The sequence below is a fragment of the Taeniopygia guttata genome, chromosome 13, assembly GCF_048771995.1.
Source record: "Taeniopygia guttata chromosome 13, bTaeGut7.mat, whole genome shotgun sequence".
Classification (NCBI taxonomy): Eukaryota; Metazoa; Chordata; class Aves; order Passeriformes; family Estrildidae; genus Taeniopygia; species Taeniopygia guttata.
Window position 1 is genome coordinate 15433872 of NC_133038.1, and position 25113 is coordinate 15458984.

General features: G+C 54.1%; 2 protein-coding genes across 14 annotated transcripts in view; one reads left to right on the plus strand and one right to left on the minus strand.

Moving 5' to 3' along the window:
• Positions 1-15103, plus strand: part of ANKHD1 (ankyrin repeat and KH domain containing 1) — a 98436-nt gene extending 83333 nt beyond the window's left edge. For 2 of the 13 annotated variants that reach the window (XM_041718899.2, XM_041718910.2), the window contains 8 exons: positions 436-585; positions 890-2505; positions 7335-7529; positions 8590-8844; positions 9788-9963; positions 10885-11049; positions 14531-14704; positions 14875-15103. In XM_041718899.2, coding sequence (XP_041574833.1) covers positions 436-585; positions 890-2505; positions 7335-7529; positions 8590-8844; positions 9788-9963; positions 10885-11049; positions 14531-14704; positions 14875-15018 — 2875 coding nt within the window. In that variant the 3' untranslated portion in view covers positions 15019-15103. Of the gene's footprint in view, positions 1-435; positions 586-889; positions 2506-7334; positions 7530-8589; positions 8845-9787; positions 9964-10884; positions 11050-11482; positions 11530-14530; positions 14705-14874 lie in introns of all 13 variants that reach the window. The other 11 variants (XM_041718904.2, XM_072935296.1, XM_041718905.2 and 8 more) reach the window with 11 other exon arrangements.
• A 964-nt stretch (positions 15104-16067) lies between these two features.
• On the minus strand, positions 16068-21712 carry APBB3 (amyloid beta precursor protein binding family B member 3). The gene is made up of 15 exons (XM_072935301.1): positions 21554-21712; positions 20482-20672; positions 20104-20180; positions 19797-19854; positions 19475-19615; positions 18991-19118; positions 18868-18873; positions 18670-18784; positions 18497-18584; positions 18257-18340; positions 18028-18143; positions 17720-17899; positions 17207-17623; positions 16198-16306; positions 16068-16099 (listed from the first exon to the last, which is right to left on the minus strand). The coding sequence occupies exons 1-13, from the start codon at positions 21600-21602 to the stop codon at positions 17402-17404; spliced, it is 1455 nt and encodes a 484-aa protein (XP_072791402.1). The 5' UTR covers positions 21603-21712; the 3' UTR covers positions 16068-16099; positions 16198-16306; positions 17207-17401.
• Between the last annotated feature and the right edge of the window lie 3401 nt (positions 21713-25113).

The following is a 25113-nucleotide window of genomic DNA, read 5'->3' on the forward strand; positions in this document are numbered from 1 at the left end:
TACAGAGCTGATCACTGGAAAGCCATCTTCTCCTTGCTATAAACACTCCAAGTAGTTAAGCCATGGGCTTTTATGTTTGAAGCAATGCTCCTTGTGTAAATTCAGGTTGATAAGCTGAGGATTTGTCTCACTTTGGAGAGGTACCCAAGATAAGATAAAATCCAAAAGGGGTTCTGAAGTAGTGTGAGGCTCATATATCTCTGTTACAATAGTGGTGGAATAAATGCTACTGGAGAGTCCTTGCCAGGTACTGAGGATGATGAGTAATTTGGGTGGGGGACTTTGAGTGAGGCTCCAAAAGGTGAAGAAAGAATCAGCAGAAAATCATTTACTGCCCTTAAGAATATTACTTCAGCCACCGTCAGAGAGCAGAGGGGGTTTGTCTGTCTTTGAAGTTTGAATGTATTTCACAGATTTCTGATCTTTGTGATATAGGTCAAAGAAATTATCAGTCCCAGCTTCTGTCGTATCTAGAATAATGGGAAGAGGTGGGTGCAACATCACAGCAATTCAAGATGTCACCGGTGCCCACATTGATGTGGATAAGCAAAAAGATAAGAATGGAGAGAGAATGATCACTATAAGGTACAGTATCTCAAAATGAAAGTCTTGAGTTACTCCACAGTGTCATTTATTGAAAAGTTTGTTTGCTTTCTAAGGCAGGATCTATTTAGCTTCTTTGTTCTAGAATAGCACATACATTCCTACTGCCAAGATATGCTGACAATCAACTTCAAAGATAATCCTTAAGATACACAGAAGTCAGGAAATAACTTATTGCAGTAAACTTACAATAGACTTAGAGATCAGTATAAGATTGAAGCTATGGAACACTGTGCAAAGTGGGGTTTCCTTTTGCAGGAGATAAATCTGTTTGTGTTTAATGTAGGGGTGGTACAGAGTCCACGCGATACGCAGTGCAGCTCATCAATGCCCTTATTCAAGATCCTGCCAAGGAACTGGAAGACTTGATTCCTAAAACTCATATAAGAACACCTGCTTCGAGTACCAAATCAATCCACGCAAACTTTTCATCTGGAGTCAGCACTGCGACTGCTTCCAACAAGAACTCCTTTCCTCTCGGAGCACCGCCCCTGGTCACATCGCAGTCATCGACACTCTCTACTTTCCAGCCTCCTAACAAATTAAACAAGAATGTCCCAGCGAACGTGCGCTCATCTTTTCCGGTGTCTCTTCCTCTCGCTTATTCTCACCCTCATTTTGCCTTGCTGGCTGCCCAAACTATGCAACAGATCCGGCACCCTCGCTTACCTATGGCCCAGTTTGGAGGAACCTTTTCACCTTCACCGAACACTTGGGGACCATTCCCAGTGAGACCAGTTAACCCTGGCAGCACGAACAGCTCTCCCAAGCATAATAGCTCGAGTCGTGTGGGTAGTCAGAATGGAAGCGTTCTGCAGACGGAGTCTCCTGGGTTACCTACGTCCAGTTGTCCCGTTACCGCCTCGTCTGTAGCTGCTTCCACCCAGCCTCTGTGTGTGACCAGTAACCGGACTCCCTCCTCGGTCAGGAAGCAGCTCTTTGCCTGTGTCCCCAAGACGAGCGCTGCAGCAACAGCCATCTCAACTGTGACGAGCACCTGTAGCACTCTGCCCTCAGCTTCCTCTGCGCCCACAAACAACGGGCAAGTGCCCACAGCGTTTCTGCCATCTACTGCTCCGCAAGCGCAGCACTCTGCCCTGAAGGCAGACTCGTTCTCGGCTGTCTCAGCACCCAAGGAGAAGGTGTCGACCCCCGAGCAGCCGCCAACAAGCGCATGCCCGCCAGCTTCAGTCGCAAGCAGTTGCAGCGTGTCAGCCAGCAGCAGCTCAGGGGGCACCGAAACGCGCCCGGCGAGCAGCCCCGCGCCGCCCAGCAACGCGCAGGAGGAAATTCTGCCAACCAGCATGGCCGAGATCAGCCCTTCCATGTCGATGCCTTTTTCATCCAGCTCAGAAACTGCTCCTTTAAGCTTAGCGTCGCCCAGGTCAGTTGTTGCAGATAATCAGGACAACAGTAACTTACCTCAAGTAGCTGTACCAGCACCTCGAGTTACTCACAGGATGCAGTCCAGAGGTTCTTTCTATTCAGTGGTACCAAATGCAAACCTCCATCAAGATCCTCAGTCTATTTTTGTTACGAATCAAGTTCCTTTAACACCTTCTCAAGGTCCACCTGCTGCAGTGCAGCTTTCGTCAGCCATGAACGTTATGAACGGTTCTCAGATGCACATTAACCCAGCAAACAAATCATTGCCTCCTGCCTTCGGGCCAGCAACGCTCTTCAATCACTTTAGTAGTCTTTTTGATAGCAACCAGGTGCCAGCTAACCAAGCATGGGGAGACTGTCCACTCTCTACCCGAGCAGCAGCTGACCCATCTTTCACTGTTCAGTCTACCTTTCTGAATAACTCTGTGCTAGGACATGTGGAAAACGTTCATCCCGACAACTCCAAGGCTCCTGGTTTCAGGCCCCCTTCCCAGCGGGTTTCAACGAGTCCTGTAGGTAAGTCATTAAGATCATTTTCAGGACAAAATAATTTCTTCAGCCATTGCACTTCGAGCATCATACTGATGGAGAAATAGTCTGCAAATGACAACTGGAGAATGCTCATGTAATGAGGATGGCGTGTTTTTTCCAAGTGCTCTTTAAAATGCTGATGATTTTTTTTCTTCAGCTCTCCCAGGCTGTTAAGGAGTTGGGAAGATTTCAGATGTTGCATTGCTTGTCCTCTGTGTGAGACAGGAATGCTCCCACTTGCTTGTAGCGTAGCATCAATTTTAGGTTTTGGGTTGGAATGGAGCACAGTGTGGGATGACACCAATCCTGAGGACTCCTGGAGTTTCCAGCTGCAGCAGTGACTGCATGCAGGTGCTCAATATTGTGAGACTCCAGCTTGACTCAGTGAGGATAAACTCTCTGTACTTTTTGGTTCTTGATGTGGCTCTGGGATTTTAATAAGCTTACTTTGTGGAGCTTATTGGTGTGCTACAGCATGGGGTGTTTTATTCAGAGATTCAGTATAGCAGTACTAGCACATCTGGATTTGTTTTAAATGGGTTATGAACACTGACATTGAGCTCCCTGCGGTTGCTGTGCTCTGCCTGCAGGATTTCTCTTCTCAGTGTTCAAACTGTATTGCAGGCAGCCAACTGCACCCATTAGGTTGGAAGGGACCCTCAAGAGATCTCTTCTTGGCCACCCCTTTGCTCTTGCCATGCTGTCTGTGGGGTGCCCTGGAGCTGGGTATCTGGAGAGCCAGATAAAACAACACAGTGTATGTTGGGTATTTGGGCTAAAGCTTCAGGACTTGAATGCTGGGCTGGACAAGTCAAGTAGGTTTGACTTTCAGATTAAAGGAGAAGAGACCATTTGGAAGATGTGATGGTAAGGAAAGAAGATCTTCAGATTCCCTTTCCTCTCAGTTGCTTGACAAATGTGCAGGACTTTTGCAAACCAGAACACTTCTCTCTTACTGGCTTTAACCACAAAACTGGGGTGTTTGCTATGACTGTAGTTTTCTCAGTTGTTAAATTTGGGTTGTACTGCACTGCAAAACGAGGGCACACCTAGAACTCTGTGCCACATCCAGCCTCAGTGTAGGAAGCAGAACCAGATGTATCAGATGAAGTAACTGGACCTTGTTCAACAGAGACTGGTAATAAAGAGCTGCCAGACCCCCAGCAGCTCCAAGACCACATGACAGTGGCTCAGCTTTTCCTCTGCAGTGGTCTGAACTGAGGTTGGTTGTTGCTGAAATAATTCCTGGGAAAGGAAACTTATGGCAAATGGGATCTGCTGATTTCCCTGACAATGGCATCCTGCGTGTGCAAACATGGGTGACTGGGACTTCTTACAGCAACAAAGTATTTTGCTGTTCCCTTATGTTAAGATCATCTGTTTGTTATGGGAGAAAATTTCTTGTATTTCTACTTTATATACCCTTTTATACTTTATATATCCCTAAGTGACTGTAAGTATTTAAGAAACAGTGTAAATCTGTTTCTGTCATTAGAATGGTTAGGTAGATAGCCAAGGAAAACTCAGAGTTGACTTTGGGGAAGATATGTGTGAAGTTCTCAATGAAGTTCAAAAATATTTGGACAGAACATACTTTTCCTGAGTTAGGACTTGATTAGGATATTGCAAATTAAAGAAAACCTGCAAATAGGGAGTGTGCTGCTAAAATTGTGCTGGGCAGGTTGATTAATTTACTGTCATTTTACTTCATGCTGCTTCTAATTGCCTTTTTTTTCAGAATCTAGATGTTCCATGAGTAGGGGGGTTCAGGGAGCTTGAGGATGTTTGGAAGGTGTGATAGAGAGGAAAGGAGTAAGTACAGTAGGCTGAGGACTTCTCTATTGCCTTCCTTCAGAGCCATTGTGGTCTGCCCACCCCTCTCATTTGCCAGCTGGTCCCAGGGGAGTGGACCTTGCCCTCGGCTCAGCCCCAGGGTTGGCAGAGCTGGAGAGTTCCATGGCTGTTTGCATAGGGTTGGTGACACAGCTCATGAGATTTTGAGAAGGGGGGACGAGGGCTGGTCACTGCTCCTGCTCTGGCCAGCAGCAGCACAGTGGACAGGGAGCAGCCAGGGCCTGGCCTGGTAATTCCGTGTGGTCAGAGGGGTTGGGAACAGCCTCGGAGCAGGAGGACACCCATCCTCTGATCTCAGCTGTGGGAGGGACACCTGAGGGAGCAGAGGTTTGTATTTTGTGCCTCTTTTGCACAGCTGGCCCATGGCAAATTTTTCTACAAATCAACATTTCTAAGGGATCACCTCTAAACTGATTCGGTGAAGATTTAATATAGTTTGGGTGTGCACTAACCCAGCTTTTTCTTAACAAGTTCTCATCTCAGGGTGGAGTTCGGGTAGTCTGCTTTTCCTGGAAAGTTCATAGGTGAGCTGAACTGCAGCTTGAGTTTTCTCTGATTCACCAGTTCCTTTGAGGCACAGATATCTCTGCAGATCTCACTGCTGTGGATGCATTCTGGAAATGGCCTATTTGTCTCACATTTTTAGGTCTCTTGACCTGGGACTTTGCAGTTGAGGGTAGGCTTAGCCCAACTATGAGTGGAGGCTGTGGAGAAGACCAAAAGTAATCTACTTGTTGCTTCTGTCCTCTGCATTTTAAGGAGTTTGAGACCTTGCTTCTTAAAAGGGATCTCAAACTTGAAATATGCCAGCTTAGGAGGCAGCACATGAGTATGAAACTGCATGAAATGGTTGGACTCTGTTTCACACAGAGTGACTGAGTGTTGTGGCCCTTTCTCTAAATGTGCAGATAATGTTGCAGTAACCAACAGCTGCCTGGGGTCTTTGATAAACTGAATTTTGAGCAGAGTTTGTGTGAGATCAGTACACTCCTCTCAAAAGCTCAGTTATGTATTCAGAGTACAGTGAGGAGTTTGAATTCTTCATAGCCCAGGTAAGTGCAGAACATGGTATTGCAGAAGATTTTAGTATTAGAAAACCTGATTTTTTGGTAAGTACACAAATAGGAAGCTCAATTATCAAAGTCAGGATTTGGTAAGTTAGTGTTCAGAATAACCATTTTTAATATCAAGCAAAGTTTTTCATCCACTTTTATGAAAGACAAGATAAAGTTAAAAAGTGTTCTTTGTGACCTGACTCCTGGATTTGTGCATCTCTGGCTGTCACACTCCCTTCAGCCCATGGAGCATCTCCAGCAGTGCTGAAGTGATCTTGACTATCCAGTCATTGCACTTTACAAGCTGTGTACCCAAAAGCTGTGTACCCATCAGCCTACTGAGCCATCAAAAGACATCAGGGCATCCCTCTCCTGCAGGAGAGCTGCTTTTGTCACAGTCCCTGCCTTGATCTCGGTCTGGGAGCCCAGCAGCACCCATGGGCAGCAGCAGCTCTGTTACCCTTCTGTCTGGGGCGGATCTTGTGTGGTTTGCCAGCCAGCTGGCAGTTTGTGGTTCGGTGCATGGTGGAATCGGTCCCCAGGGCCTTTTGGCTGCCAGGTTTGTGGCCAGAGGGGTGGCCAGAGTGCCCAGGCAGTGGCTCCACAGCAGATGCCCAGGGAGGGCCCTGGGCTGCAGGTCCTGCTGTTGGCTCAGGCCTGAGCTCTGTGCTGGAGCCACGCTGCAATTCCAAACAAACTCAGCTCAACCACTCTGCAGTCACAGACACTGGCATCCTCCTCAGAGCCATGTGACACACCCAGGAAGACTGTCCTCCCATGCTGGGGGTCCCTCAGCTAAGCACCCCATGTTCCAGCAGCAGGGGGATGCGTTTCTCTTTGGCTATAAGGGAGACTTCTCAATTTAACATTTGGGCTAGTGAGGAAAAATACCTCCTTTAACTCCAGCAGATCATTTCTGTCCACGTGAGCAGGTTGGATCTGGCATATCTGGAAGAAGTAAGTCAGGTGACTTGGTTGATAATACTGGGGCAAAAGACCTGGCTTTCAGGAACTATCCAGGCACTGAAAAGTGTCCCTCTAGTTTCTGACCTAAGGTACTGCCTGGCAGCATTGCTGTTTGTGGTGGGGTGTGTGTAGAGATAACCTTCAACCTCACTCTGCAGCAACATAGGCTGGTCCTGGTTGTGGTCATTTTGAAATGTTTAAATGGTTTTGAAACTAATCTTGTTTAATGGGCCCTTGAAACTAAACCCTAAACTCAGATGAACATATGTCCATGCCCATTTCTGCTTTCAGGTAATAACGTGTGATAAGACCTTTTACAACATTTTGGAAAAATACTTAAAAGCTTTGGCTTATAAAAAAACCCTGTAATTCACCCTTGCTAGTAATTTTTGTGGGACTTTGAACTCTTTCTCCATCTCTCTCTTCCTCTCACATGTCCCTGGAGGAAGCAGCCCCCTCCCCTGTGGTGCTGTGCCACACCAGCCCTGTCTCTGTGGCCACAGTGTGCTCTGGCTGATCTCTACATGAAGGTACCTATGGGATGGCAAAGCCCATCCTGCAGAGAACTGCCTCCCTGGTGCTGGATTCCCTTGGGACTTTCACAGAGCCTGGATCCCTGGTGGATTTGGGTGGCTTTTTGTAAGCAAAGATCGTGGCCACTCCCAGCTTTCCTGCTCTGCCCTCCCTGCTAAGATCATTTTCTTTCAGCAACCAAAGGGATGGCTGTTTTTGTTAAAACTTGAGGCCAAACCAGAGAGCCTCCAGAAATGCCTCTGCGGTTTCTAAGGGAGAATCGTGCACCTGTAAATGACCTTACCATGTGCAGATGCCCCCAAGGGTGATGAGATGCTTTAATTATATTTGGAGCACTAGCTTTCTCTGGTGCTTTGAAGCAGATTCCCAAAGAGAGATATTTAATCAAATTTATGTTTATTTCAGGCTTACCCTCTCTAGATCCATCCAACAGCTCTACAACTTCTTCTTCAGGTCCTTTGACAGGCTTTTCAGCAAACATACAAGGAGCACGGGTTTACCTTCAAGGGCCAGCGCCTGTTGGGACTCCCAGCTTTAACAGACAGCATTTTTCACCACATCCTTGGACAAGCGCAACAAATTCATGTAGGAACTTCATGGGTCTGTCTTAGTTAACTATAAATTCATAGCTATTGTCTTTAGTAGATTTCTAACTTGAGGGGAACCTACCCAGTAATGCACAAAATGCTTTCCAATTGCTTTTAGCAGCTGTGAGGATGGTGTACAAATCCCAAGCTGTGCTATTTTGTGGGGTTTTTCCCATGCCACTAGTTCTGGTAGCATTACTAAAGGCGTATTTGGGCAGAAAAATGAGTCATTGTAGGCTCTTGAGAGAGCATGAAGCAGTGGGGGAGTGGAGGTGATTATGCCAAGCTAAAGATTCCCCTCTAAGTAGTACGAGTTCAATATTAGGTGAAAATGTCATGTTTGCCATGGTTTGAAGTTACACTTGCCTTTTTTCTTTCTTTTTTTTCTTCTTTTTTTTAATTGGGATCTGGAATTATACTTAAAATGTTCCAAAATCTCTAGGCATCATCCAAGGTAACAGTGGGTTTTCTTCCTAATGGAAAGAACATGGAAGTAGCTTTACAGAAAATATGGGTCTTTGATTCAGAATCGTAGCTGAAGAGGTTTTTCATGTCACTGCATGCAACTTCATTGCCACTCTGAGTTTAAGAACCAAAATATTTAAATGAGTGCTCAAAGGAAGTTGGATTTCCCAAGGAGAGTCAGTGACACTTCTGAAGTTGGCGGGACTTTATGCTCTTGGGTCACACCTGTGGCTTTGGGAAGCTGTCTGATTTCTCTTCTGCTGGAAGTGGTAGATACCAAAACCAGGCTGTTTAGATATTTATGGTATTTTGGCTGATGTTTTCACCTCTTCCTGAAACTCTTCCATGTTTCTTATTCTTTCTTGTAATTAATTTAGATGCACTGCTATGTCATGAGAATATCATGATTCTGATGGCTGAAAGCATTTGTGTTATAATGTGGATTTTAGAGTGGATTTTAGAAATTCTGTGAAAGACTTGAATACTTGCCATAAAAAGCCTTTAAAACATTTTATCATTTGCTTTGAGATAATATTGGGGAAATAAATGGGATGGTATTTACGCTTGCTACTTTGTGTGCAATTAAGCAAGAGAAATACTTTTTTCAGCAGGTGAATCTCCTATTCCATCAGTTTCCTCAGGATCATCTTCGCCCCTCTCAGCTGCTTCTGCACCTGCTAACTTGGGCCAGCCAAAAACGGGTAACGCCAACCCAGATCGGAAGGTGCCCCCTCCCATCGGGACAGAGCGGCTGGCCAGGATCCGCCAGGGAGGCTCCGTCACTCCCACGCCCTTGGGCACCAACTTCACCGCCCCCGTGGGCCACAGCGGCATCTGGTCCTTCGGCGTGAACAGCGTGTCTGGTGAGTGCTGCACGGACACTGCCGGGGCCTCTCGGAAGGACTGTGCTTGGAAGGAGGGCTGGAGACGAGGAGTAAAGCTCCACAGTCCGTACTCCCCTGTGGAACATCCCAAGGGGAGATGGTGGCTCTCCTGGTGGCAGTGGTGGGAGAGCACAGGTCAGTGGAAGTGATGTGGTTTGCCCTCCTGACGCTAGTGGATCAAGTCACCAGGCACTTGTGAGCCTGAAAGGGTGCAGAGATCTCGTACAGAGTCCTGAATGAGCCAGAGTTTAAACAATTTCTGTCTGTTAAGGAGGCTGTTTCCAGGCCTCCATGTTGGCTCCTTCTGTCCAGGTTTCTCTCTTGTTTTCCACTCACATTTTACAGTGTCACCTGAGGTGCAGCTGATGCACCCAGGGACACAGAGCTGTGGATGCTGGCTTTTGCACTGATTCCTCATGACTCTTGAACAGTATGGGATAACTTCTGTTCCAGGCAGCCTTGGTTCCCAAAGAATGACTTTGAAAGAGCTGAAGTTTTACGTTCAGTTCCCTGGTAGTTGGATTTTGTGGAAAGGAGGAGGTGCAGCATTTGAAGTGTAGAGTGTTTCCATTGGTAACTTTCAATACAAACGTTTGAGTCCTGCATTTGTTATATGCTTCAGTAAAGCCCTCCACACTTTGGTTAACTCATGTCTCAGCATTGCTGTGTGTTTTCAAGAAAAGCTTGTATGTGCTTACAGGTAGTGTTGGGAGCTCTGTTGGATTTTAGACATTTTGCAGTGGACATGTGCAACTCACAGTTCGTGGTAGTCCCCATCTTCTCCACCCTTGTCTGGATACCTGAGATCCCTCTGTGGCTGTGTTTTCAGGGTGCCTTTGGGTGGCCTTAGGTGTGTGCAGCTGCTGAATTCTACTCAAGTGTCTGCAATGAATTTCATCAGCCATTTTTAATCTCTTTGCAGAAGGCTTGTCGGGTTGGTCTCAGCCTGTCATGGGAAGTCATCCAATGCATCAGCAGCTGTCGGACCCGGGCACGTTTTCTCAGCATCAGCCCATGGAGCGAGATGACTCTGGAATAGTGGCTCCCTCAAATATTTTCCACCAACCTATGCCAAATAGTTTTGTGGATTTTTCTAAAGTAAGTTACAGAGAGTTGGATTTATGAAATGGCCAGGGCCTGCCTTTATTGCATCTCCTGTTCTGCCTGTTCACCCTGTGTGTGTGTCTTCTGCTGCTACTGCTCGTCACCCCAGTCCTGAACCTTCTTTCATCCCAGAACTGACCAGAAAAGGTGCCCAAGCCTGGAGGCAGGTCAAAACAAAGCCAGAGTTTGTAGGTTGCAGATATTCTCTGGTCAGTAGCTGAAGGCCTTCATCACTCTTCAGTGTTTTGTTTCTCAGAAGCTCAGTCTCCTGGAAATGTTTCACAAAGCTCGCCCAGCTCTTGAGGGTGATTACAAGTTTGCTTAACGCTTTCAGCACAAATCATGGCTACAATACCAAATACCTTCCTTAGGGAAGTGGCAGGAGGAGAGGACTCCCAGCATGTTTCAGAAAGAGCCATAGGATGTGGTCTTGGCATCTGCATGGCAAAGCAGAGCCATTCACACATCAGAAAAAACTTCTCCTAATTGCAAAATACTGCTCCGTAACTTGCTCACAGGCAGAATTGTTTTAGGTGGCCATTGGGAATTAGAGAAGATCTTCAACCCAGTCTGGGCAGCTCAGTGCAGCCCTGTGTGCACTTGTGGCTGTCCTGTGCTGCAGAGAGAAGGGAACACTGGGGTCACAGTGTTCAGCTGCTGGCCTGGTTTTGTGGGCTTACCTGAAAACTGTGTGTGTGCTGCAGCTCTGCTTAGGTGTAAGTTTAGAAAAATGGCTAAGCTGGCTGTAATCTCCAACTCTGCAATTCCTGTGTTCCATGTTCTGCCCCAGTGTTCTCTGACAGTGCTGAGATTCCTGCCAGCAGTGGAACATTACCTATGGAGGTGACCTGGCTCAGTCTGGCCCTACAGCCACCCTTCCCCATGCCCTTCACCTGTGCTCTCTTGTCCCCTCAGGGCCTGCCCATCTCCATGTACGGCGGCACTCTGATTCCCTCGCACCCTCAGCTGGCAGATGGCCCAGGAGGGCCCCTCTTTAATGGGCTCCATACTCCAGATCCTGCCTGGAATCCCATGATCAAAGTTGTCCAGAACTCAACAGAATGTACTGATGCTCAGCAGGTAGTGTGGCTCTTTTCCCACCTGTGCTTTCCTGGGGCTTTATACGGTGCTGTATACCCAGTTTTGGCTGGGTGACACGTTTGGTTTTTTCAGTTCTTTTTAAACTAGGATTGAGATTGTTTGCATGACTTTTCCCTACAGTGTGTGTGTGTGTGCATGTGTTCATAAAATATCCATGGTGCTACTGATACCAAACCTTCCAGGTAAAACAAGCAGCGTGTCAAGACTGCTCAGCCAGGTAATGGACTGTTACAAGTGAGAGGGTTTATATCCATACTCAGCACCTTACAGGTTGTCAGTCAGAGCTGGAGAGCTTTGGACAGTCTGGTTGTATTTTGAGGGAAGCCTTATGCTCGCCCTCAGTGGTAAAACACTGTTAAAGGAACCTTTATTTGTTTTTATAATAGATTTGTCTTTTTATTTCTTGCTGTAGATATGGCCTGGCACCTGGGCACCTCACATTGGAAACATGCATCTCAAGTACGTCAACTGATTTAAGGGGGTCTGTCCTTTTTTAGCCTGGTTTGGGAATCTTTATGACCTTGAAGAACCCTGGGGATTTTTTTCATGTGCCTAACAAAGCGATTTTCTGTGGGCTGTAACAATGGAATCTCGATTGCCCATTGTATAAGAACAAATTGACTTACCTATACAAACTGATTCTGTTTTCCAGTTAGTTTAGCCACTTCAAACTTAAAAATCAGACAAAACTAGTGCTTTTGGCTAAACACTGCTGAATGCTCCTTGTATGCAGCAGAGAACTAGCTGATGACATGATTTTGACCTTTTAGGGTGGTAAATACCTGTATAATTGTTTACAGACTTACAAGGAAAAGCTGAGTAAATTTCATGTCCTATAGTGGCTCTACTTTATGTAGCCTGTATTAATGTGAAATATTTACCTGAATACTCAATAAAAGGCAAACAGCATTTATAGGTTGTGTGTGAGAATTTTGGAAAGGGCTGTATGTTACTGTCCCCAGTAGCTGCTGCCGTGCCCAGTGATGCATCTCCCCAGGGTCATGTACTGAGCACGTGGCTGCAGTCAGGTTTGGGAGGGTTTGGAGCCACAGGTGTCTGCAGAGTCCTTGCCCCTGCCACACTTTTATTGGTGTGAACCTGCTTCTCTGTTATGATTTTTTCCTTCTGGATTAATTCTGCTGCTTCTGGCAGGTGTCACCTGAGAGATCAGGTTCTGCTTAGGGCTGCAAAGAAGGGCTGACAACAGTGACAGGTGAATGCAGGGTTCTTCACTTGCCCAGAAGCAGATCTTAAAAAAGTGCTTCCCATCAGAGGAAAATGTAACAGGTTCAGTTCTAAGCTTCTTGTAATGCTGTAAATCTGCTAAGAGGTCCTCAGGCCCTTTCTGTGAGGAAGAAGAGGATTTTTGCACGCTGCTTAAGATGAATGTTAACTCCTGACCCAGTTCTCCACTTTCTACACTTGAACTGTGCTTTGTTCTGCTTTTGCTCCAAAGCAGTGCAGTAACTACATGGAATCCATTCCTTAAGCAGCAATCTCCAGTGCACATAGTGTTTAATCCTATGGATCAATCTCAGACCAGGTGGAGACTTCACCTTCTTCCACCTTATCCAGACAAATCCATATTTGCAGCAGCAGAGTTTCCCCAGCAAAAGCATAAAGTACTGAAAACCCAAACTGTTCAGGCAGTATCCACATACCACAGGCAAATCAACCTTGGAAGCACTACTGGATGGTACATTCAGATATTTTTCTTGGTATTTGAGGATGAAATGCAAAAAAAAATTGAACTGCCGCTGCCCCAGTGGTAGTGTCAACACCAAAGGAGGTACACACAGAACGAGTCACAGAAAGGTTTGTGTTGGAAGTGGCCTTCAAGCTCACCCAGTGTGACACCCTGCCATGGGCAGGGGACACGTGTCAGCAGAATTGTATTGAAAACAAGCAGTGTTGTGGTGCAGTAGGTGTGTGCTCTCTGGGGCAGGGGAGGGCTGGGGTGCCCACTTCTGTGGGTTCCTTGGCTGCAGAAAGCAGTGCCACCTCTTCCTCCTGCCCCATTCAGGGGAGCCACTGTCTCCCCATCCTGGAGGGCTGCAGCTCCAGGCGGGTGGCACAGTCTGCTCCATGACACCAGGGGGCAAAACCCAGGATGGGGATGGGGCTGTCCCTGGAACAGCCTGGGCCACCCCAGCCCTGCCTAACGTAGGCAGCTCTTTGCTGATGCATCCCTTGCTGGGTTCTGCCCTGCACAGCTCCTGCCCTGAGGACATGGGCACTTGCTCTGGGCACTGGATCCAAGTGGCCCCAGCAGCCTCCACTAAAGTGGAAAAGGGAACCTCAAAGTTTTGTAGGAAGATCCTGCTGGAAGTTTGGACCATCACTGCCCCATGGTTACAGGGGGGCACAGGCAGAGGCAGGGCCTTGTGTTTCTGGGGCGAGAGCTGGTGGCACTGCCAGGGGGCTGGTGACTGCAATGCTGGTCCCTCAGGGCAGGCTGCCTCGATCCAGGGATAGTGTGGGTGTAACTAATGCCAGAGTCTGCCCACTTGAGTTCACCAGCCCTGGGTGGCAGGGCTCCCCCAGACCTGCCCTCCTTCTCCCTTCTGATCCCCTGAGCCAGCCGTTGAGCAGGGAAGCATGTGCCTCATTCCTGAGTTGAGCCACGGGTGCCTGCCCTGTGGGCACTGGCTGTGTTGTGTGCCTTCAGTTAAGGTTCTCTGGGGTGAGAGAGCTCAGCCTGGTGCTGCGGGGCCGTGGCAGGTGCAGGCTGTGTAAGGTGTTTGCAGTGCCCAGCAGAAGCTCCAGGCTCACTGGCACCTCGGGCAGCAGCTCTGGGCTCCCTGGAACCCTGGGCTGCACCCGCTGCCAGAGCCTGGCAGGGAACTGGCGCTGCCAGAGCTGGGCAGGGCATGGCAGACGTGGCACACAGGCTGCTGCGACCTCAGGCGTTGCTGGCAGGCAGTTGGACCATGGGGAGGAGGCAGCCCGGGGTGGACACTGCAAAACCCAGCAGGCTGGAGGAGATATCCCATCGAACCCAGCTGTTGTCCCCTTGCAGGGAGCAGCAGGTGGCTGGCTGAGACAATGGGAACCAGTCCCCAGGGCACCCATGGTGGGATATCCAGCCCTTGCTGCTCCACACAAAGATGCTGCTGCCTGGCCAGCAGGCTGGGGCCTCGCTGTGTGCCCCAGGACTGGCTCTGCCCTCCAGGCAGCACAAGGGTGGCCTGTATTGGCCACCATGGAGTAGCTCTTGGGAGGCTGGAGCCCCTTGTGCTGCATCCTGCAGAGCACCAGGAGCCTGAAGGGGAGGAATAATGTGGGGAATAGCTGCTGAGCAGGATGGGTGTCACTTGTGGGAAGCCAGAAGTGGTGGCTCCAGAGCCAGATGTGTCCCTGAGCCGTGGCCGAGGACTGGATCCCACCCCTGCTCTGGGCTGTGCTCAGGGGCGGGGGTGGCCAGGGCCAGCAGTGCCTGACAGCCCCCTGCTTTTGGCAGGTACCCGCATCATCTGCGACCGCAAGTTCCTGCTGGAGTGCAAGAATTCACCCGCGGCCAGGACCCCTCCCTGCTGCCTGCCCCAGACCCCCGGTGTCACATCCCTGGCCCAGTCCAGCCTCGTCAAGCTGGAGGAGCTCAAGGAGCGGAATGAGAGCGAAGAGGCCATGCCAGGTGAGCAGGCCAGGGCCACGGCCCCTGCCCACGGACCACCTGCCTGGGGCACGGGACAAGGCGAGATCCCACCCTGGCCCCAGTTCCAGCTCCTGCTCCCTTTGCTTGCCCATGTCTGCCAAGCCAGCCCCATCCTAACCCTGGTCCTGTATCCATCCATGCCCTTGCAGATCAAGACCAGTTTGAGATGGACATCTGAGTTTCCATCTCCTCGTCTCCAGGCCATGGCTGGGCCTGTTCCTGGGCCTCGTGGAGGTGCTGGCACCATGACCAGCTGGCTGCAGCCCTCTCTAATGCTGGGGATGGACGTGTGACACCTCAGGCTCTAGCACAAGTGGCTGGTGCAATTGCCTAGGAGCTCATGCTTGATCAATAAACACCGTGAAACCCCTGTGCTAACATGGAGTGTGTCTTTGTCAGGACTCAGCGGGGTCCTCACCCCAGGGAGGGGAGGTGAGCAGCACCAGGAGGGTGCAGAGGGTGACCCTGCAGGGCGGGTGGTGAGGGCCTGGGGGTCCTCAGCTGTGGTGGAAGCAGCTGGTGAGGCCATCCCGTGAATATGGGGAGAACAGCACCTTAACAGTCAGTTAACACCTGACTGGGCGTGTGTCTGTCCTGAACCTCCCCGAGGTCTCTTGGGTTCCAGACGCAGCTCTGAGCTGTGCCAGGACAGCAGGAGCCCAGATGGTAGCCAGGGCTGTGGCTGCAGCACAAACTCTGGTCATGCCAGGCTGTTGGCACATCAGCCTCTGCAGCCAGCCTCCACCCCTCCTGCAGAAGGGCTGGGCTCTGGGGCTGCTGCAGGGCCCCCACTGCCAGATGAGGGGCTGAGCTTTGCCAGCCAGTGCAGCAGGGACACACAGTACTGTCTGCTCCAGCCAGATGCTGAATTCTTCCCTTGGCATGGCCAAGCCTGATGAAGCAGCCACAGCCTCACCCAGCAATCCCATCTCCTGCTGACCCTGTCACCTTGTCAGTGCCAGAATCCTCAGGGAGACTGTGGGAGCGGGCAGGTCGGTGCTGTTTATTAAACATAATGAATCGCCACTAAAATGTCGCAATGATTAAAATCCCCTTCTCCTGGATGAGGATTGGGAGGCAGAGGGGGTGCCCAGACTCCCTCCAGCAGCAGGGGCCCTGTTCCTGCCGGCGGCCCTGGGCAGGGGCTGCCCCGCTCACAGTCCACAGCCCGTCCCCGGTGTCAGGGCTCCTCCGGCTCCGGCTCGGTCGCGGGCTCGGTGTCAGCGCTGCCGTCCGTCCCTGCCGTGGGCAGCTCCCGCGTCTCAGCGATGAGGCGCTTGACGCCCACCATCCACTGGCTCACCTCGTTCACGTGGTCCACCATAAGCGAGCGGTGGATCTCATCAGCTGCATCCCAGTGCTGCTGCTGAAGCTCTGCTGGGACAGGGGCCCCCATCAGGATCCACCATCCCGAGGGTGCCTCTGCCCCAGGGCCTGCTGCTGCTGCGACTGCAGCCCCCTTCAGCCCATACCTTGCACCAGGAGGCTCATCCTCTTCCTCACTGGTGCCGACAGCTTCCCCTGAGCCCACGCGTCCTCCAGCACTGTCAGCCGCCGCCCGATGTCATTGCACACTTGTTTCTGGAAGCAGAGGTGAGCTGGGAGTGAGGGGGATGTGCCCCCACCAGCTCCGGGGAGCCCCGGGGCAGGGGCGGCTCTCTCCCCCACTCAGGTCTCCTGTAAACCGGCAGCCCCTGCCTGGCCGCCCCGGCCGTCCCTTCGGCACCGCGGAGCCGCAGCCTCACCTGCACCGTGGCCCGGCAGGCGTCCAGGGCTGCCCGCAGCGGGGCGAGGACGGTGTCGGCGGACACGCTGCACTCCTCCTGCTCCGGGCACGCCGCGCCCGGCCGGCCCTCGGCCCGCGGGGCAGCGCCGGCGGAGCCCTGCGGGGGCGGCCCCAGCGCCCGGGGCGGCGGCGGCGCGGGGCCGGCGGGGGCGCTGGGCGGGCCCGGGGGGGCACCTGCGGGGCAGAGGCGCCGAGCCCGTCAGCCCGGACCCGGCTGGCACCGGGCCCCGGCTGCGCCGCCGCCGGCACCGCGGCTGCGGGAGCGGGGCCGCGGTGTCCCGGCCGCCGGGGCTCCGCCGGGCCCGGCCGGGCAGGGCGAGGGGCGGTGGGGGCTCCGCGGTGCTGACCTGGGGGCGCTCCCGCGGGCGGGGCGGGGGCCCGGCGGGTGAGCGGGGTCCGGCGGGAGCCCCCGGCTTGCGCCTGCAGCCCGTACGAGAACTGGGGGGGGTCGTTCCAGCCGCGCTCCTGGTTCCCTGCAGCAGCGAAGGGCGCCGTGAGACCGGAGGAGACCGAGGAGCCTCCCCCGCCGGGCGGGACCCTCCCGGCACGTCCCTCCCGCCGCTCGCCGCACCCGGTACGGCCCTGGCGTCCCCCCCCACACGGACCCCCGGTCCCCGAGGGCGGCCCCGCGGTGTCCCGGGACCGGGACCCCCCCCCCGCACCGGAAGTGCCGCGCGCGCCCCGCGCCCCCTCACCCGGCTTCACGTAGGACTCCGCCATCCCGCCACGTCACGCCCGGCCCCGCCCGTTCCGGCCCGCGGGGCGGGGAGGGGCGGGAGGGGCGGGGCCGGGGCTGTCCCCGCCCCGCCGGGGGCCGCGCTCGGGGCCGGGGCCGGGGGCTCCTTCCCTTCCCGGCGGCTCCGGCCCCGGCCCCGGGCCGGCCCCGCCCGCTACGGGCTGTGCAGGAGGGCCCGCCGGAGGCGGAACACCTCCAGGAAGGAGAAGAGTCCCCGCTTGCGGGCCCCGGGCCCCGCTCCGCCTCCGCCCCCCCCCGCCTTGGCCGCCCCGCGGGCAGCGTCCCCCGCGGCCGCCGGCCCGGCCCGGCCCCGGCCCGCCGCGCTCTTCGCCTTCGCCCCCGGTGCGGCGGCCACGAGGCACTTCTGGTACTGCACCTGCGGGGACACGAGAGGCGGCGCGGGGGACACGGCACCGGGTCACTCCCGGGCTCCCCCGGCCGGGCGTGCCCACCGCGGTGCCGCCGTGCTCACCATGCAGGCGGCCTGCACTGCCTCCGAGATGGTGCCGGCGTCGGGCTCGCACCAGAAGGCCGCGCACTGGAAGCGTCGCCCCGTGTCCACGATGAGCGCGAAGGTGTGCGCGTCCCGGCCCACCCCCAGGAAGGTCACGTACCGCACCTGGCACTCCCAGATGTGCGCCGCCTCCTCGGGCTCCTGCGGGGACCCCCGGGCCCATCCACCCCTGGCCGCCGCCCGGGCAGCCCTGCCGCCCCCCGGGACCGCTCTGCCGGCGGCAGCGCCGTGCCCGCTCCGGCCGCAGCCCCCTGTGCCCTCCCCACCTGCGCCGGGTGCACCCTCATGGCCGTGTCGGACACGTGGATGAGGGAGGGCGTCCAGTTCTCCCGCCCTGGGCGCCTCGTCAGCTTCTCGATGGCCTCGTTCAACACATCCATCCCTAGGGAGGGGGACATCCCAGCCCATCGGCCCCGGCTGCGGGCGTGGTGCGGGCAGAAGCCGCTCGGTGCCAGGGCACGGCGTCCCCAGCTGCGGAGGGGCAGCGGCGCTTACCCATGGCCCTGGGCACGGGCAGGCTGCCGATGTACAGCGCCTCGTAGGTCTGCATCGACTGCCTCACGGCTTCCAGGATATCCACTGCCAGGACGGGAGAGGTGGGGCTACCCCTGTGTTCCCTGCTGTGTCCCCCCCATCCCCAAGGACCCCGGAGAAGCAGCCGGACAAGCCGGAGGGCTCTGGCTCAAAGGCGGACTGTGGGCAGGGGGAGCAGCCGGCAGTGCTGGGGGACGGTACCTTGCAGCGGCAGGTCCTCGGCAGAGATCGGCTCCAGCGTGGCGGCGCGGGGCAGCCTGCTGCTCGCTACAGCTCGCTCGGCCACGATCTGCAAGAGACGGGGATCCCGGAGCCTCCCCTCACCCCCGAGATCCCCGGCCATGCTCACACCCTCCGGGGCCCCTGCGTCCCACCTTGGAGCACATCTCATGCAGAGCCTTGGCGATGCCCTTGGCAGGCACATTGCAGTGGAAGACGTGACACTTGAGGACGCAGGTGTCCTTGTCACTGGCCACGAAGGCAAAGTCTCTGCAAGGCCATGAGCAAGCCAGTGAGACCCCGGCAGAGGCAGCCCCCTGCCTGTACTGCCGCCCAGCCCTGTGCCCCCTTACCTGTCCCTGCAGCCGTGGTGGCAGTCGGGAGGGAGGAGAGGGGACAGGTCACTGCTGGGGTGCCTCCCCCGAGGTGGGCAGAGCCACCCCCCTGGCCCCTAGCTCTGCCCTCGCCCCTGGCACCTGCCGTTGTTGCAGCCAACACCCCAGACACGGATGTTGAGGATGGGCTGGCGGTGGATGAGGCTGCGGTCAAGGGGGTCCACCAGGCTCATGGTGTCCTTCTTCAGAATCATCACTAGGTCCTGGCCCTGCAGAGAGGCAGTGGTTCCCTCAGCCTGGCAGACAGCCTGGGCGTCCCCAGCACCCAGCCCCTGTGTAGGCAAACCCCTTCCCCACCAGCCTGCTCTGCCCCAACTGTGGGGTCAGCTCTGTTCCTCCCTTGCCCTTCCCAGCCACCATTCCCTTGTGTGGGGACCACCCGGGCACCCTGGCACTGTTCCCAGGGAACCGCCCTGCCAGACCCACCTGCTCTACACCTGGGACCATTGGATGGATGCGCTGTGTAGAGTTGACTCTACCAACTGCTCCCCTCCAGCCTGGTCCAGCCTCAGCAACAGCGGCCCTGAGGTGGGACCTGCCTGGCAGCACCATCCCAGGCTCTTACCTCGCCCTGGTTCTCCGCAGAGCCCTGGCCCTTGCTGTTGGAGAGCTGCTGGATGCAGTTGTTGACGGCGATGCTGCTCTTGCCAGGTGCCAGGTCCTCCTCGGGGATCTCCACCCAGCCCAGAGAGCGCACAGCAAAGCACTGAGCAGAGACACGGGGGGCTTCAGTGCCACTGGCACAGCCACCTCCATCCCGCACGCCTCACCGTGCCAGAGTGGTCACCCCTGCTCTGGCTCCCATCCACGTCCCTGCCAGCTGCCACCCTCCTCCTCTTCTGCCAGCACAGCCCACGATGCGGCAGTGAAGCTGGCGGGTGCGGTACCTTGGAGCCGGGCTCTGCGCTGTGCTGGAACTCATCTCCATGCCAGGACAGTGAGTGCCTGCAGAGGGATGGGGTAGTGAGGGGGAGCTCCCTCTGCGTGCTCCTGGGGCACCCAGGGAAGCATCAGGATGCCCTGGAACCAACAGACCCCCATGTCACCATCTGGGAAGCATCCCATGGGGGTGCCCAGCATGGTCCTGCTGGTTTCAGCATGGGGGACTGCTCTGGAGGGGAGCACCAGGGCCCAGCACCCAGCACTGCTCAGGGATCCCACAAACAAGCCAGCAAAGCACAAGGATAGCCCTACCTCCGGGACAGCGAAGCCATGGGGCTGGGAATGGGCCGGTCCTTTGCCGAGTGCTTCGCCGCAGAGCCCTGGCATTCCTGGGAGGGAAGAGGAAAGCGGTGACAGCTGCAAGAGAGGCAGTCAGGAGGCACCAGGTAGGTAGGAGCCCTCCCTTCCAGGTCTGCAACAAGCTTGTGAATGTCTTGGGTGGTCAAGATGAGTACAGCTAGGATGAGTGCCAGGATGGAGCCTGCCAGAGCCTTTCAAAGGGCTTAACCCCTCACAGACAGGGTGCTCCAAGGGAAGGCTGGACCAGTCATGTCCTGAGAGCCCTTCAGCAGGATTCTGCCTGCGGTGGAATCCAGCACCAGCCCTCACAACCCTGCCCACATTCCCTACCCTTCCCTGGAGCGTCTCCTCTCCATCAGCATCCGTGTGCCCTCCTGGGCCAGTGCTGCGTGCAGGGTGTTGCCACTGTGTTGTGCCTGTTGGCACATGCCAGTAATAGGTACCCAGGGAATCACAGATTTTCCTCCAGCCTGGAGGGAGGTCAGGGTCTGTCTCCAGGCTCTGGTCGCTCCAGAGGTTGTCTGTAAAGAGAGGGAGTGTGTGAGATACGGGGTGGGGAGAAAGATCCCCCAGTTGCCCTGAGGAGCCAACAGCTTTGCCCAGCAGCAGAAGGGTCCTGCGGTGGCCTCTGGGTGTGTGGCTGGGTGCATGGGCTGGGAGAGGAGCCCGGCGAGGGAACATGGCACGATGCCAGCGAGGCTGCAGCAGTGGCAGACCCCAGTGCAGGGAACTGCCTCACTGGCTCCGGGGGGGACAGTGGAACCCCGGCAGGGCACAGAGGGCAGGGGCAGCCTGGGCCTGCCAGGCCGGGAACCCTGCGGGGCACCCAGGTCAGCCGTGACCCTCGGCCGGGAAAGGGGCCGGGACAGACGCCGGGGGCCAGCAGGGGATTGCGGCCCGGGGGCTGCAGCCGGAGGGTGCCGTAGCCGTGGCCCCGCACCCCCCGCCCTGCGCGGGCACCGACTCGAGTGGCGCAGCACGGCCGGAGCGAGCCCGGCCCGCGGGGGGGGCGCGCTCCGACCGGCCGGGGCTGCGGGGCCGGGCGCGGTCCCGGGGCCGGGAGGGAGGGGGTGCTCCGGGGGTGGGGACACCTGGATGTGGAGGTGCCCCTGAAGCGGGGGGGGCGCTCCCGGCGACCTTGGCGGGGCCGGGAGCGGCGGGACCGGGCCGGGCCGGACGCCGCGGGCCGCGATCAGCACCGCGGACAGCGCCGGGCGCGGCCGCCGCTCCCACCCTCGGGGCTCGGCCCCACAGCCCGACCCCGGCCCCACAACCCGACTCCGGCCCCGCAACCCAACTCCGGTCCCGCAACCCGGCACCGGCCCCACTACTCATCCCCGGTCCTGCAAGCCGCCCCTGAGCCGCAGGCTGTGCCTGTGGCCGCCCTGCCCGCCGCGCTGACCGTCGCAGTTGACCAGGACGATGGCCAGCATGTAGTCCTTGCCCAGCATGGCCCCGCCGCCCGCCCGGCGCGGCGCCCCCGCCGCCGCCTGCCCAGGCCCGGACCCGCGGCGGCTGCGGCGGGAGGGGCGGGACCGGGGCGGACCGGGGCGGGACCGGGGGCGGGGGCTGGAGAGCGCCGGGGGGGCGCGGGGGATCTCCCGGGCGGAGCTGGGGAAGGGGCGGGGATGTCTGCGACCCTTGGGCAGAAGGTGGGATCCTGAGGAGGGAAGGGGCTTTGGGGACTGGAAAGGTTTCTGAGTGCAATAGACATTAGGGCCGGGTCAGCCCCTTGCGCCCTCAGGTTCATTCCCTTTCCCTCCATCCACTCTTAGGGTTCTTCCATTCTCTCCCCTGTCCCCACAGATCAGCATCATTCCTCTCCACCCACGCTTATCCCATGTTCATTTCTCCATTCATGGCCAGGTCTGCCCATTCCCCTCCGCTTGTGTCCAGCATCCACCAGCCAGTGCTGAAGGTGCCCAAATGTCCGTGCTGGTTACCTTCGCCTTCTCACCAGGGGCCAAGAGATTTTCATCTCCACTTTGAGACTTCTTTCCATTCTATCTTGGCTAATGATCAGGACACATGGACAGAAGCTCTGGAGACATTTATTGTACGCCTGAATTCCCCATGGAGCTCCTTGAGTACTGCTCAGGGAAAAGTCCTTCCAAGCTACCAGTGCCTGATGAAATACTCCAAAATGGGTTGCTATAGGTGGCTTGTTCAAGCAGTCCTTCATGGCCTCTCCACCTTTTCTTCTTCAGAGCAGTTTTTGGACGTGCAGAATTAACTTTCCGTGCTTGGTTCCTCTGTTTCTGTGCTTGGCCTCATTCATGCATTCCATAGGATAACATGCCCCTGATTTTGTGAGACACCCTCCTCTCCTTTATGCATTTTGATCTTGCTCACTTGGCCTGAGAACAGCACCAACTCCATAATCCAGTTTTGCAGTTGTCCACAATAATTTCTGTCTCCTGGTGGTGGCTGCTGTTTTGGATACAGCCTTTTTCTCCTGCGTCTGTCCAGAGCTCTCAGATATCTAACACTTGATTCAAGCACTGTGTCCCTGGGACATTATTTGCCTAAGCCAACCCAACCCCACAGAGCAAAGCAGGGGAGGCTCGTGGCTCCCTGTGTTCAGGTGTGTCTGAGAGGTCCCAGGTCTCACCTTGACTTCTGCTTTCCCAGACTTCCACCTTTTCTGTTTTCCAGGAGTGAGTTCCCCCTACCAGGAACAAGTTTATTATGGTGACTGGAAGTGTTTTGGTATCCTCTGCTGCACATCTCTCCTTGTCCTTACCTCAACACACATTTCACTTCAAAAACCACACTCAGCTCATCAGACAGGAGGCACCAACCCCAACACAAACTGTCCCCACTCCTCTTCTGGCTCATCCAAGCCCACCGAGGTGAAGGCAACTCTCTCCTGGCAATGTCATGAAGCTTAAGGGTGATGATGGCCCTGGTGATATCAGACTAAGAGCAAGGGAGGAGAATTTGGGGATGGCGCAGAGCAGAACCTATGGATTGTATGAAACGGCATATGGGATGTTTCATGGGAAGGGGAAAGGGAGGGACCAGGGGAGGAAAAAGCATGGGAAGGCAGAAGGAAAAGAGAGAAAATGTTCTGGTGGTGTGTAGGCAGTGGCGGATACGCTTGCCAGCCTCAGCAGCATGTTTCAGCACTGCAGGCTGTCCTAGACCCTCATTAAATCATATTTCTTCTGTGCAGTGATGCTCCCTGTTCAGAGCTGCCTGCGTGAGAGTGGGGAAGATTTTGGTAGTTCACAAGAGGAAAAGGATAAGGAAAGTGTAAGGATAAGGATAAGGATAAGAATAAGGATAAGGATAAGGAAAGCCTATACCCATTATACTTTGCAAGAAAAGGTATGAGACATCTTGTAATTCTACAACTCATAATTGTGTTGGCCCTGAAGAGTGAGAGATCTGGGTTTTGTTTGCTTTGCTTTGCTTTGGGCCTGAAGTAGAAGTACAGTGACATTTTTGGTGCTGGGTTAGAAGCCAAAACTCTCTTCTTCTAGCCTGAATAATGAAATCCCGGAGAAGGGGAATAAGACTTCTCCTTGTAAATATTTAATTTTATCTTCCTAGTACAATCATCAGCTAGATATCTTCACAATATAAGGGGGAATCTCTCAGCCCCTCTGACACTTCCCTCAAAAAGAGAAAAAACACTCACATGCTTCCTGGGTTCTCAGATCTGTCAGTTGTCTCCTAAAGAGGCTCATTACATGTCATCAAAACACTCCATATCTGCAATCAGATTCAGATCTTAGCAGGTCCAGCTCAGTTTTACCTAAGATAACAAAATAGATAACTTGACTCCCAACCAGATCTTTTGTATATGCCATATTTCCAGGGGATAAACATACAAGGTTTCTCTCTGCACTGCTCCTGAGACAAAAGACAGAATCCCCTTCAAAGAAAATATCCGCTTTCCATCAGGTAATTTTTCTGGTGCACATCTCCATTCACTCTGGAGAAGGAGGTTTCTGATGTGACAGATCAATAACTTTCAGGTTATGAAAACTCTTCATAAAAGAAATCAAGTTAAATGTTAGGTAACAATTATACTTTTCCACGACCTTCCCCCCAGCTATTGGAAAGCCAAGATCATGCTATGCAGCTCAGATCCAGTTATCTGTAGTTATCAAATATCCCTGTCCCAACACCCCACCTGGCAGAAAAAACACAGTTTGAGCTGTTTCTGTGCTTCCACCATCACTTATTTCCACCTCAGCTGTGCAAGTCAAGCAGAGACGAAAGGAAGAGGCCACAAGATGAATTAAGAAAGGTCCAAGACAACCCCCTAAGTCTATGGAATCAAGGCTTTGAAAAGCAGAAAAAAATCCCAGGGTATCACATTTGAAACTGTAATTCCAATAAGCCTTTTTTTTGTTTTGCTTTGGTTTTTTTTTGTTTTTTTGTTTTACTGCCTGGTTCCTGTAAACAGCACAGATTTGCAGAGCTGCTGTGAGCTATTGGCACTGTGGATTTAATTGGTACATGCAGTCCCATCCCATATCCCACAGAGTTCTCCGGAGCACTGCCTCTTCTGTAAGATTTTTTAAGAAATTCTGTTAATATCCTCTGATCATTTCACACCTCTCTTATAATGCAGAGTGCAGAAGTATCCATAGTTTCAATTTCTCAAGCTGCTTCACACACACTCAGATAACACATTTAAATTTTGCTGTCACCCACTCCTAATTCATCTCAGAAAGCCTGGGGGTGGGAACTGAGGATGAGGAAATCGATTCCCTGCGAGTTTGAAGCGCACACACTCTGGAACACAAACAATTAATTCGAGGAACCAGTACTTCTCAAAGGAACTTAAAATCAGCAGCAGCTAAAATGTTGAGTGTTAGTAAGAGTAAATGCTGCTCTTGGCTTCATCCAGTTTCTTAGAGACAGCTCTGATGCTTCCCAGAACCAGCACCTCAGGCCACCAAACAGCTTTAGCTACATCATTAGTGGAGAAATTACTCAGAATTTTGC